Source organism: Hyperolius riggenbachi, chromosome 4 (genome assembly GCF_040937935.1).
Source record: "Hyperolius riggenbachi isolate aHypRig1 chromosome 4, aHypRig1.pri, whole genome shotgun sequence".
Classification (NCBI taxonomy): Eukaryota; Metazoa; Chordata; class Amphibia; order Anura; family Hyperoliidae; genus Hyperolius; species Hyperolius riggenbachi.
Window position 1 is genome coordinate 149289591 of NC_090649.1, and position 14917 is coordinate 149304507.

The 14917-nt window shown below is 42.3% G+C and overlaps 1 protein-coding gene across 1 annotated transcript in view; it reads left to right on the top strand.

The window, feature by feature from the left end:
• SLC9A9 (solute carrier family 9 member A9) overlaps nucleotides 1-14917 on the top strand; it is a 954803-nt gene that overhangs the window by 198818 nt on the left and 741068 nt on the right. Inside the window, exon 5 of the mRNA XM_068280765.1 lies at nucleotides 12597-12712. Coding sequence (XP_068136866.1) covers nucleotides 12597-12712 — 116 coding nt within the window. The remainder of the gene's footprint in view (nucleotides 1-12596; nucleotides 12713-14917) is intronic.

The window sequence follows — 14917 nt, forward strand, 5'->3', positions numbered from 1 at the left end:
AGCAAGCAACTTTTTTTGGGTTGTTTCAACTTGTTTCACAACAAAAGTTGTTTGATAATTGTGCTGCATAAAAGACCACTGTTGAGCGTGTGTATGGGCAGCACGGTGGCGTAGTGGTTAGCGCTCTCACCTTGTAGCGCTGGGTCACCGGTTTGAATCCCAGCCAGGGCGCTATCTGCAAGGAGTGTGTATGTTCTCTCTGTGTCTGCGTGGGTTTCCTCCGGGCACTCCGGTTTCCTCCCACATCCCAAAACCATACAGATACGTTAATTGGCTTTCCCCTAAAACTGGCCCTAGACTGCAATACATACACTACAAGATGCATACATAGACATATGACAATGGTAGGGATTAGATTGTGAGCTCCTTTGAGGGACAGTTAGTGACTAGACCATATATATATACTGTACAGCGCTGCGTAAAATGTTGGTGCTATATAAATACTAAATAATAATGGGGCTGAACAGTGAAATGTAAATGTGTTCACTTCAAATGACCAGTTACACAGAGAAGTCTCTCACTTTTTTATTTGTGTATATGTGACTGGGTGTTTGAAATTGTAATAGTAGGTAGTGTAAACATTATGCCTTATTATAGCTCCCTAAAAGAAAAATGTACAATTGTTTTGTAATGCAAGTTTTAATATAACTAGTCCCCTTCTTCAGGCATATTTTAGCAGGCTGGACTCAATTAAAGGGACTCCGAGCAGTGCAGAAACTATGGAAAGATGCATATCATTTTAAAGCTCTCTTTCTCCTCTTTCCAATGATATATAAACCACCGCCCTACGCCCTTTAGTTTTCGCAATTTTCCCGATCGAAATTGCCTCGGCCGCGACTTCGATCGCGGAAAAAGAGAAAACTAAAAGGCGTAGGGCGACGATTTAGGTGTCGTCAGAAAGAGGAGAAAGAGAGCTTTAAAATGATATCCATCTTTGCATAGTTATATTGTATTACACAGGGCGACTTTTTCCTCAAAGTCAGCAGCTCCATTAAGCAGAAAAAGTCGCCCTGTGTAATACAATGTAACTGTGGAAAGATGGATATCATTTTAAAGCTCTCTTTCTCCTCTTTCTGGCGACACCTAAATCATCGCCCTACGCCTTTTACTTTTCTCTATTTTCGCGATCGCGAAAACTAAAAGGCGTAGGGTGGTGGTTTATATATCATTGGAAAGAGGAGAAAGAGAGCTTTAAAATGATATGCATCTTTCCATAGTTTCTGCACTGCTCGGAGCACCTTTAATTCAAGCAAATTATTTTAAAAAAGGTTCCTCTGAGCCAACTCCATAATTTAAACCTTCTGTCAGTGTTCTGAATGTTTCATGAATTTGAATTTTTTGAAATATTTGTTCAGTTTTGAAATCACCATTAAGCAAATGTACTTTCATTTTTTTTTGCATCCTGTAGCTTGGTTCAAAGAAGTCCTGTCCTTCAGGGATGTCCCTCACTTTTATTGTTTTTTTGTTCATCTTGTGCACAGGTTCTTTTTTTTTTTTTTTTTTTTTTTTTCCCCCTCTATAGATAGCTTTGGAGAATCAAAATATCATGAGTACAATGTTATACAATGCACAGGAAAACTGGTCAGGTATATAATAGCATTGCTGTGATTTCTGTTTGCTCATACACAAGATATACAGGCAGGGCTCAAACCTTATTGCAAGGTAATGAGCCTGTAGTTCTTGGTTTTGATAGCTTACTCCAGTTGTTTGTGACAAATTAAATACAGGTAGTTATTGAGAAAATCCATTTGAAAAAATTCAAAGAAAAATGTTTTTTACACTTGTATAAGCAGGTACAGAGGGCAGAGGTGACACAGAGAGGGGACACTGGAGGCACAGGGGGCACAGAGGAGGTACAAGGGACAGAGGTGACACAGATGGGGACACTGGAGGCACAGGGGGCACAGAGGAGGAACAGAGGATAGAGGTGACACAGAGGGGGACACTGGAGGCACAGAGGAGGTACAGGGACCAGATGGCACAGTGTTCCGACTTAAGAACAGATTCAGGTTAAGAACAAACCTACAGTCCCTATTTTGTTCGTTAACAGAGGACTATTTGTCTGAAAGAAAAAGGTGGCAGATCTGGGAAAGTAAGGGTGACTATGAAAAAACTGGTTTCGGGTCCTTTTCATTGGTTCCTTCAGTTGGGATTTGTAGGTTCCCCTATATAGGATTCCAGTCACCTAATTGCTGATTCATTTCTCAACTTCCTCTCTGGGTACCCTAATAGCCCTCTAGATTTGATCATCAATGATGGATGTATGCTGCTGTAGCATACTTGCTAAGCAGGACAAGTGTGTCTATCTGTGCCCAGCACCCACTGCTTATCTTACCAACACTGATGTGTCGCATCCTGTTACCAATCACTTAATACGTATTCCTAAATTGTTAAAATAAACAGTTGCAGCAATATCCGGATAGTTTTTCTCTCTCTTTTCCCCACGCCTGTTGATTGATCCAGAGCATGCTGAGTGCGTGGCATACATGTAGTAGAGGTGCCTGTTAATTTGGGTGCCAGATTTTGCTGATAGTAGAGTATCAGTAATGTCATTGATTTTCAATTATCGACTTCCCTAGCCTAATCCTCAGATTAACCCTACCCTACATACAGCTAATATTAACCCTCCTACCTAACACCCCCCCTCCCCCCCTACCTATGCCTAACACTCCCCCTCCCCCCCTACCTATGCCTAACACTAACCATTAACATCCCCATCCCCCTGGTGCTCATAATATAGCTGAGCACCCACAGCTATTTCCTAATCCTGCTATAGCCAAATCCCCCATTGTCAAAACTGCCCCTATTGGTGCTCGATTGTACTATAGCCGAGCACCCATTCCCAAAACAAAGCCTCCGGCACCCACAGCTGAACTCCTTTTTCTTACTCCCTTCTGTCTCCTCACTCCACTCTCCCCATTCTTTCCTTACTTCCCCCTCTCTCAAATATCTTCATAGCCCCCCCCCCAACCCCCTTCATTAACTACTCCCTCCATCTCTCCCATCATTCACACCTTACTTTCCTAGCTCTCTGCACTCTATTCTTTCCATGCTTCCCTCACTCTCTTCGGTCCATTCTCTCCTTGCACCCTCTCTTCTTGCTATTCACTCCTCACTCTCCTCAGTCCAATCTTTTCTTTACTCCACTCTCTACTTTCTCCCCTTTCTCAGCCCTCTACTCTTTTTATTTTCGCCTTACTCCCATCTCTGTCCTGTTTACAATTACTCCTCATTCTCCTCCTTCTCTCTCCACACGTCTTTCTCTCATTTCTACATTCAGTTTAATTGAATTCACTTCAAAAGAGCTTTACTTGAAGGACCAACATATATACAAACAATGCCAAAGCAAAAGAAGAATGGGGAGATATGAAAGTGGTTGAGTCCTGTGTGGGTGAGTGATGGAGGTATGAGGGGTAATAGTCTGTGGTTATTGTCAGATTACAGTTTTTATGTTCCTCTCAGTCTATGGCATGCTGGGATGTACTATGCAGTAGCGTTTGCTCTCATCTTCTAAGGAGGTGGAATGTGGGATTGGAGTAAGCAATGTTTGGTAAAGTGGGTTTCCTTGATTGCAGTGTACTTGAGGAAGTGCAGTAAGAAATAAGCCTCATTCTCCAGGGTTCTCTAGTGAAAGTTCTGGCACAGTTTATCCTCTCTGGGTTTGTATATGGCACCTAGACTTGAATTTCAGGTTGTGAACAGTCAATACTTCTCTTTACAATTTTGATGATTTTCCAAACATGGGGCCAATTCATAGTGTCTATAGGGACTGGTATATAGTTAGCTTTGTTGATCAATTTATCCCCTCTTCACTTTCCTTACTCCCTTTCTCTCCTCTTTACTCCTTCCTCTCTTCTCACTCCATTCTAGGATCTCTCCTCTCTCTACTAACTCCCTACTTTCCTCTCTGCTCTCCATGATGTCCTCTAGGTTCTCTGTCCCCTCCCCTTTGTGTCCCGGCACTGCTCTCCCATCACTCTGCACTCTCCCCATTCCCCTCTCCTCTATGTTCTCTCTCCCCACTCACCTCTCTTCTTTCTCTTCCCAACACACACACACACACACACACATACACATACACATACACACACACACACACACACACACATACACATACACATACACACACACACACACACACATACACATACACATACACACACACATACACACACACATACACACACATACACTTAGACTTACACACACACACTTAGACTTACCCACACTCACACACACACACACACACTTAGACTTACACACACACACACACACACACACACACACACACACACTTAGACTTACACACACACACACACTTAGACATACACACACACACACACACACTTAGACGTACACACACACACACACACTTAGACTTACACACACACACACTTAGACACACACACACACTTAGACTTACCTTCCATGTAGTATGAGAGCCATACTCTACACAGTCTATTCTATGGCGCTGAACGCCCCATCAGATAAAAATCTTTGCACGATGCTGTACACATGCAACAGATCATTATCTGCAAAAGATCTGTTCCTGCAAAATATCCGTTACTGCAAAATGCATTCAAAGTCTATGATATCTGCAGATCTCATGCACACCTTGTTTAACGGACCATCATCTGCAGATCAGACAATTATCTGCAGATCTGAAGATCCAACCTGGTGGATCTGATCTGCAGATAATTGTCCGTTAAACAAGGTGTGTATGATGATCTGCAGATCTCATAGACTTTGAATGCATTTTGCAGGAACGGATCTTTTGTAGGAATTGATCTTTTGCAGATAATGATCTGTTGCATGTGTACAGCGGTCTTTGTAAGCAGCACCTTGCAAAGATTTCTATCTGATGGGGAGTTCAGCTCCATAGAATAGACTGTGGAGAGTATGGCCCTCATACTACATGGAAGGGGGTAAAATTGGTCTGTGATCTTACATTTTCCAAAGACTTTTATCTGACGTGTGTACCCACCTTTAGACTTACACACACTTAGACTTACACACACTTAGACTTACACACACTTAGACTTACACACACTTAGACTTACACACTCTTAGACTTACACACACTTAGACTTACACACACTTAGACTTACACACACTTAGACTTACACACACTTAGACTTACACACACTTAGACTTACACACACTTAGACTTACACACACTTAGACTTACACATACTTAGACTTACACACACTTAGACTTACACACACTTAGACTTACACACACTTAGACTTACACACTCTTAGACTTACACACACTTAGACTTACACACTCTTAGACTTACACACACTTAGACTTACACACACTTAGACTTACACACACTTAGACTTACACACACTTAGACTTACACACACTTAGACTTACACACACTTAGACTTACACACACTTAGACTTACACACTCTTATACTTACACACACTTAGACTTACACACACACACACACTTACACACTTACACTTTAACATGGACCTGACCTCTTGCAAAGGACAGAAAGAAAACCTAGAAAAATGCACCGTTTGTATTTAGAGAGTTTGGCCTGTCTAATTCCCCCTTATCTGTGACTAATCACCAGTGTAATTTGATCTGTCAGCTGCCTCGGCAGAGCAGATTTGTAAACACGGGATGTTAGCCCTTTTATCTACTTCCATGAATGTAGGAAGTAGACACAGTGCAGATTTATTGCAGAATTCGTATCAGCTGTAACAATTTTTTTATTTATTTTAAGGTTATTATGCTGTTGATTATCTTTTAGAGCAGAGAGGAAGATCTGAGTTCAGGTTCGCTTTAAGACTCTTATTAATTTAGACTTGCAGTCTTAACAATTTTATAGGCAAGCCACCAAGTGCAGACAAATGACAGGATGTGTTGAATAGGTTGGAATTCGGGTAAGTGTCCTAAGCAGTCTCATAGTTCTTGAACTAACATACTGACCTCTGTAATAAAGGATGTGACATTGCAAACTCCAATATTCAATATTTGAATTGAACTTTATTTACAGCTTACACTCTGAGTATAATTAATGAAAGGAGTATCCCGGAAGGTATTGAGAGAATGTGCACCATTTCCTGAAATTGGCTTATATTTATGACCTTCCTGCCACCATACAAACACAGTAGTCACTTTTGCTTATTGGCTTAACACTTAATCTGGTGAAAATGTGGGGTAGAAATGAATCCCTTAGGTCTTGAATGTCATGTACAGCATATTGTGATGTTTATCCATGTTTGCAATGTGCAGTGTAGACTGTAGCGCTGGTTTTCCCTGCTTAGAATAGTCTTTTCAGCATGAGCTTTTTCCTCTCCAAGTCCATTTCTCTTTGTAACAGTTAAGTGATATATATGCAATTCTTTTCACATTCTGTAATCCTGGTGCTGACCTAAGCTATATTCCTTGTCTCTTTAATAACTGACTTAATATCCCTCTTGCCTTCTTTTCTGTTGTCTTCATTGCGTTGCCTTCAGTCCTTAAAGAGACTCTGTAACATCAAAAAGATCCCCTGGGGGGTACTCACCTCGGGTAGGGGAAGCCTCCGGATCCTAATGAGGCTTCCCACGCCGTCCTCTGTCCCACGGGGGTCTCGCTGCAGCCCTCTGAATCAGCACAAAGTGATCAATCAGAGCTAAGTGGAACCTGAACGGGGGGCGCAAGCGCTATTAGCCTATGTGAGCCGCCGACCAATCGGCTCTGCTCCCATCTCCTCAGCCTATGAAATGTAAGTGGGGGGCTCAACATTGAATACGATTTGTCGTTTTGCATCCGATGGGCTATTGATTTTTGGGGGGTTGTATTTTTAATATGCTTGTACTGATTGGTCGGCGGACGAAATTCACGCTGGCACTTATTTACTTATTATTTTTTGATGCGCTGGGACGAATGAAGGGATATATTTCCTCCTATCTTGTTAGGTAATGTATACTATGTACCCTAGAGTACCTTTTATGTACAAAAGCTTGTTTATTTAATAGTAAAACTTACTTGGATTGTTATTGGTCATTTTATACATTGGGAGGGACTTATTCCTTTTGGTGAAGTTCCCCATCAGGTCCTCCTATGACGTGACAGTACTTGATTGGATGGTTTGAAACAACACACTCTGATTGGTTAGCATTTGCTATATATTGTGTGGGATTTGGTGTTTTTATGTATTGCAGTTTTGACAACTTGACAAAGAGCATGAGGCTGGAAACAGCGGTCTGTCGTTGGATGACTGCCTTTTAACCCATATGATATAATAAAGTGATTACGCTTAAATTGGTGGTGCCTGCTGAAGTGGATTCCTGCAAGTATCAGCTCCAGTGGTGTGGAGAGCTGTCAGCTGAGGCACGCTGCCTGGTCTTCCTGTTGATGGGTGCTGCTCTAAACCCAGTGAGAAGTCTTTATTTTGCCCCAAAATTACCTATAGCAGGGACAGCCATCTTTCAGCTTCTCAGTGCACCCAAATTAGTAGCACCTTTTCCATCTATACCCATTCTCAGTATTAGTTGTAGGAAAAAAAATAATGCTTTAGATTTAAGTCTGACAGCAGGTTGTCCACCTCAGTATTGAATGGCTAGAGTGGGAAATGCCATAATGAATGATGTTCGTTATTCTAGCTTCTATCACACAACACGATATGAACACTGGGCCAATCAGGTGAGCTTCCTGTAGATTTTGATTTTACCAGATCTAAGCTGTATACAATTTGCATTACTTTTGCATGGAAGCTGGAATAATTTGCATTCTGTTTACCATTTGTATTTAAAACATTAGAAATTAGAAATGAATGCAGAGAAATATCAGCAACTGCTGTGGGTGGTATCATCACTTCCGAGCCGATTTTACCCTTATAGCATATAGTCCATTTAAAAAATGAAATGAAAAAAAGAAAAAGTTGCATGATTAATCATTCACCAAAAGGCATATAATACTTTTAACATTGTAATGATTGATTTCATTACATTTATTAAAAAGATATATATATACTAGTTGACCTAAGCCCATTTAAAAACAGGCTCTAGGTCTCTTCAAACCGCGGCCAGTCAGTGCGCATGCGCTCGCACCTGTCCACCCGGCTCTCTGGCTCCGCCGTTCTGTCCCAACGCCTGTACGTCCTGCACATGCGCAGTAGTGCAACACACAGACACAGGGACAGGATGACGCAGGGTCACTTGTCTATTATTATATAGGATATATATATTTATATATATATTTTTTTCTTCACAAAGGATTATCCTTTTGCCGACCACGTCACGCCGATGGGCGTGGCCGTGGCGACTGCCCCAGGACCGCCTGATGCAATTGGAGTTAAGTCCTGGGGCTCTGTTTTGGAGGAGATCGCGCACAGGCTGCGCACGCATCTCCTGCTTGGGGGGGGGGGGCGGCTATTGCCGCTCGGGAGACTTTTAGACAGCGTTTTCGCCGTCTGTTTAGACTGTGCAGCGCTGCGATCAGCAGCAGTGCTGCGATCAGCAGCAGCGCTGCACTGGGGACAGCCGTGTGACAGCCGATCGCAGTAATTGGCTGGCTGTGGGGAGGGAGGGGGGAAGGTAGCTAAAGAAAGTGTTTTTTTTTTTAAAACACGTACAATAATATTTATTAAAGAAACAAATAAACATGGGGGGAGCGATCAGACCCCACCAACAGAGAGCTCTTTTGGTGGGGAGAAAAGGGGGGGGGGATCACTTGTTTGCTGTGTTGTGCGGCCCCGCAGCTTGGCCTTAAAGGGACTCCGAGCAGTGCAGAAACTATGGAAAGATGCATATCATTTTAAAGCTCTCTTTCTCCTCTTTCCAATGATATATAAACCGCCGCCCTACGCCTTTTAGTTTTCACTATTTTCGCGATTGAAACTGCCGTGGCCGCGATTTCAATCGCGAAAATAGAGAAAACTAAAAGGCATAGGGTGGTGATTTAGGTGTCGCCAGAAAGAGGAGAAAGAGAGCTTTAAAATGATATCCATCTTTCCATAGTTACATTGTATTACACAGGGCGACTTTTTCCCACATTCTGCTGAATGGAGCTGCTGACACTGGGGAAAGTGTCGCCCTGTGTAATACAAGTAACTATGGAAAGATGGATATCATTTCAGAGCTCTCTTTCTCCTCTTTCTGGCGACACCTAAATCACCGCCCTATGCCTTTTAGTTTTCTCTATTTTCGCGATTGAAATCGCGGCTGCGGAAATTTCAACCGTGAAAATAGTGAAAACTAAAAGGCGTAGGGCGGCGATTTATATATCATTGGAAAGAGGAGAAAGAGAGCTTTAAAATGATATGCATCTTTCCATAGTTTCTGCACTGCTCGGAGTCCCTTTAAAGCTGCAGTGGCCAATTTTACTCAAAATAGCCTGGTCACTAGGGGGGTTTAGCCCTGCAGTCCTCAAGAGGTTAAACAGGAATACAATTTATATACCAAAAGTCAACAGTGTATTATTACAGATTGGTTAAGGATTATCTTCTGGTTTAAATGAATACATTGTTAAAATAGTGAGTCAGCAGTATCTGTCTATGAGCTGGCAGTATTATCTTGTCTGGATAGAGAGTGATGACACCGACCTGGGTAAATCACTATATTAAATGTCTTTAGATAGATAGGTTGTATCTCTGCCTGAAGAAATTTACTTTAAGGTTGTATTTGAAGGCACTTAGACTCTTGAGAACGCTTGAATGTGAATGTGAAAGGAAGTGATTAGATTACATTAGAGGAGATCCATTCCAGAGCTTAGGTTATGTGTAGCATGGTGTCTGAGAATTGTTAGTGATTTATGGAGGGACCATGTTAGAGGTCTGTATATATCGTAGTTGTAAGATTAGTTGTAAGATTGAACTGAATTTGTGTGTTGCGGGTACTAAGTGGAAAGGATCACCAAGAGCAACACCATTTGAGGAGTTAGAGAGGAGTTAGACAGGAAGTTGATGAGTCCGCATCAGAGTTAAGAAAAAATTGGAGTGGCACCAGTGGGTATCTTTGGTAATATATAGTACTCTCATGGAGATCTAATGAGTGTGTACTGAAAAAGATAACAGCGCTCAACCCCACAATACCATGACAGGGCAGGAAAAGGGCCTTCAATATCAATAGATGAACAAATCCACAGCATGTAAATGGCATCAATGAAAATCCATTATTTATTGAAAGTCAAAGTTGGACAGACAAAAATGGCTGATGTGTTTCAGACTGCAATGCATCTTTACTCATGCTGTTTCTATTGGCTATGAGTAAAGGCACAGCGTTGTCTGAAACATGTCAGCCCTTTATGTCTGTCCTTACTTTGATTTTAGGTTAAAGGATAACTGAAGTGAGAAGTATATGGAGGCTGCCATATTTTTTGCTTTTAAACTGCCGTTTGCCTGACAGCCCTGCTGATCTATTTGGCTGCAGCAGTGTTTGAATCATACCAAAAACAAGCATGCAGCTAATTTTGTCAGATCTGACAATAATATCAGAAACACCTGATCTGCTGCATGCTTGTTCGGGGTCTATGGCTAAAAGTATTAGAGGCAGAGGATCATCAGGGCTGCCAGGCTACTGGTGTTGCTTAGAAGGAAATTAATATAGAAACCTCCATATCCCTTTCATTAGAGGTATCCTTTAAAGAAAACCTGAACTGAAAATGAAAAGTCAGAATAAACATACACAAGTCATACTTACCTCCTGTGTCATACCCCTCAATCTCTTTCTCCTCTCATGTATCCTGTTTGTCCACTGTAATCAAGGTATTTCTCTGTCCTCCATTTTGAAAATGGCCATTACCCTATAACAGCTTTCTGGCTAGCACACTGTTAAACTTTAACATCTCCCACTTGAGCCATAGGGAAACAGACATTACCTGGCACATCAGTTATCCTCTCAGCTATAACTGACAGCAACTGATATATTTCAGTTCTGACAAAATGTTGTCAGAACTGGAAGGGATCATTGTCAGAAGACAATGGTGAGCTTCTGAGAGGAACTGATGGCAAGTTAACGGTGTAATGTTCATTTTAAGTTACCTCGTGTTTATTTTAAATCATTTTACTCAGTCCAGGTTCCCTTTAAGCATGGATTTCTATTGGAGCCATTGACAACGTGCTGCGGATTTGTTTATCAATTAATTTTGTTTGCGTCTTATGGGAGGAAAGGTGCAAATATGGTAAATTGTTTTTAGTTGGCTACAACAGCAGGAGATTGCACTAAATCCAGTATTACTTCTATGCAGCAAATGTGAAGAGAAATGGTTATTGGTGTAATGTTGATTTTGATTGTTATTTCAAATTGGAGAAAACGGGGAAATAACAAGGTTTTTCTTTTCCATATAAAAACTGAGGAATCTGGAGCATAAAACAAAATGACATTAGTCAGGGACATAAGATGGTAAGCTGTGGGAACAGGAGCAAAATGACACATATGGATTAGTGGTTACGGGATATTGGATGCTAAAAGACCCAATGAGCTGGGACAAGGAGAAGGCATTGGGGTTCTCCAGCAGAAAGGGCTTGATTCACTAACCGGCGCTAAGCCGGTGCCTTAAGACCTAGTGGGTGCAAACCACGAAGTTAGGTAGTTTGCACCCATACATCGCGCACAGCCCAGCGTAGAGCAAGCGCAGCCGTTAATAGTGCGCAGTGCGACGATACCGTCGCACCCGCTGCCCTGTAAACGTTGCACCAGGTGCAACGAAAGCGGCGCATTAGGTGCCCCTGAAGCGGCGCACTGATGCGCCATTTCGGGTGGCACCCGATGCACCGTTTTCATCGCACCGGGTGCAACATTTACAGGGCAACTGTGCGCGCACTACGCTGGGCTGTGCACGATGTAGCTTTGCGCGGCTATTAGTGCCTGCAAAGCTACTTTTCAGGAACTAAGTGGCTTTTCACTCCGGCGCTATTACTTAGCGCCGGTTAGTGAATCGAGCCCAAAGAGGGCAAGGGGAGGAGAAGGTGTAAGAGTGGCAAAGTCTCAATACTTTCATAGAGGGGTTTGGAGAGATAAGAAAATTCCAGAAATAACATACAGAGGTCAGAATCTGAAGTGATAAAGTAATCAGATGCTGACAAGAGGCAAGCAGCATGAGTATTCGGTTGTATCATTGCAGTGTGAGGTGAAGCCTTTGCATGTCACCATTTTAACCATGTTGAAAGCAATTAGGAAATCTGTTCTTGGTTTAGTTGGCATCAAACTCCTTCATTTGTGCAATCGGCTGTATAATTTCCACACTGTTGTACTTGTCTAATGAAACTTTTATCTGTTATTCAATAAAACGTACAGAGAGGAAGTTCTTAAGCAATGCGTTACAACAGGTCAGGGTGATTGCTACTATGAGATATGCAATTTACTGTAATGCAATATGCCAAGAGCTATTAGGTTACATATAATATTCCTGTAGGGCAGATATTTTGCACCAGGGCACACAGATTTCTAATTCCCTTAACCTGCGATATGGTAGCAATGGTATTTTCACACTAATAAGCAAAAGATATCGCTTTGTAGTGGGTTCCAGGCCTTACACTTCCCGGTGCTTGTTTAGAAAGAACAATGCTCACATGATGTTGTTGCTTAGAAAGAAGCCATTGTACAACTTGTAAAACGTGCTGGCCAGAGTGTAACTTTGTCTTTCTTTAACAGGTTGATAATGTATGGCTTTGTTAAGGCCATGATGCATCTGGGACAAATCCAGACTGGCGATTTTCACTTCACCGACTGCTTATTTTTTGGCTCTTTAATGTCTGCGACGGATCCAGGTAATTACCTTTACAGAAATGTATGATATTTTCCTCCTTCCTGAGGCTGGCACAGGTTCAGTACCAGCGTGCAAATCATCTCTTCTTCCTTGTGCCTAATAACTTGGGGAAGAATAACTTGTGTTAAAGATCACTGTGCTGTAAGCTCATTAGTAAACGCCTGTAAACATAGCTGAAGGTACAAGACAAACTGTCTGATATGATTTTCCTCTCTGTGATCCATAGCAGACTGTAATAGTAGTCTGCTGCACAGACATTTCCTGAGGAATAAATACATACTTTTTCCTTAGAGCTTAGCTGTGCGTCTTAAAACAGAACTCAGTTTGGCTGTTTGTATTAGTCTAATTCCACTTTTACATATGCAAGCCTAAGTGGGCTGATGAGTTGTACATTTTCCTGTAGTCTGAGTGCCTATTACAGTTCCAGCTATAGTGAAAATTTGTGGTGACACACTAATTCTGTTCACACAGGGACTGTACACTCACTAGGATACCCGAAGTGAAGTCTTTTGTCCAGATGCAGGCTCCAGACATGTATGGGCAGAAGTCCTCATGCCGACGGCTCCCCTGTTCACCTCTGTCCTCCTCTGTTCCGGTGTAAAAGCCCACGTAATTCGCAGCCAGGTCACACACTACTGCACAAGTGCTTTACCTTAATCTTACTCTCGTGGCCGGGAGCACTCTGCACATGCACACTACATAACGTCTCATAGTGCACATATGCAGAACACTTCAGTCATGGGAGCACATCAAGGATGGTGCCATTAGGCCACCACTTTCTCAGTAGTGCATGACCTGGCCAACTTGGAACAATTAAAGGGTCTTTTACAAGGGAACAGAGGAGGCTGGAGGTGAACAGGGGACCAGTGGGCATGAGGACACTTGCCCATACATGCCTGAAGCCTGCAATTGGACAAAACACATAAACTCGGGTTTCATTTAAGTAGGAGCACTATACTATTGGGTTGGACCCTGAAAATAGCCTAGGTTTCTTCTGGCACGAATTTCACAAGATGCAGGTGCTGGAAACTTTCTATTTCATGAAGTTTAAATGATTGCAGCACATGATTTTTGCAAGTGGGACTTGTAGTCCCACTTTGATTGGCCTATGCCTAAATAAAAGTCTGACCCTGTCCAGTGTTCCCTGCCTGTGATAGTGGTTAGTCAGCTAGTGCTGTACTGCTTGGTGTTTTTGGACCGCTTATTGTTGTAACGACCCTTTGTTTGACATCTGACCTATGTTGGACTAGTGGCTGGATAGTGTACTGGTTAAGGGCTCTGCCTTTGACATGGGAGACCAAGGTTCGATTCCTGGCTAGGTCAAGTACCTATTCAGTAAGGAGTTCAAGGCAAGACTCCCTAACACTGCAGGGTGGCCTCCTGAGCGCGTCCCAGTGGCTGCAGCTCTTGAGCGCTTTGAGTCCGACAGGAGAAAAGCGCTATACAAATGTTCGGATTATTATTATTATTATTATTATTATGTTTGGATTGGCCCCTGTCTTGACCTCTGCTTTTCTCGACTGTCTTTGTCTGACTCTTGGATTATTCACCTGGCCTTTGCATTTACCATGTATGACCCTTAGCTTGTTCTTGCCCTCGGGTGTGCCTGACCCCTGTATTGACAGTCATTTGACCTCTGGTATCAAGCTCTGGCCTGGTTACTGGACTTTGTTTCTGTTTAACTCTCTAGTACTTTATTGGTTTCCTTGGCCTCCGATCTTATATCTTGCATGCATAGGTCCTGGGGGCAGCCAAAGTTGGGTAGATGTCTTCAGTCTCCCATTCAAGTGGGAGCTTGACTTTAGGTGAAGAGTGCAGTGGATTTTGGGATATGGGACCTGAACAGAAGGGAAAGAGGTGATTGCCAGGAAGTCTTACACTACCGCAGTTGAAATCACCCTTTTCCCCTTAAAGATATTTTATGTGAGCATTAACAGACCTCCTGACATTGTTTTTCATGTTTTTTTGCATTGTACTTTTGCTGTCTAATAATGCAATCAAATAAAAAAGCCCATGTTCAATCATACTCAGTGGTGGTTTAAAGTAGAATTATGGTCAAAAATGTATTTCTGCTTTCAGAGATTAACCTAAGGGGCCTATTTCCATTAGCATGTTGCATTCTGCATCAGTTTTTCTGGATCTAAATTTCTGGATATGGCTATCAATCATTGTATGGGAAATGGATGCATGATGCAGAAATCTGCAA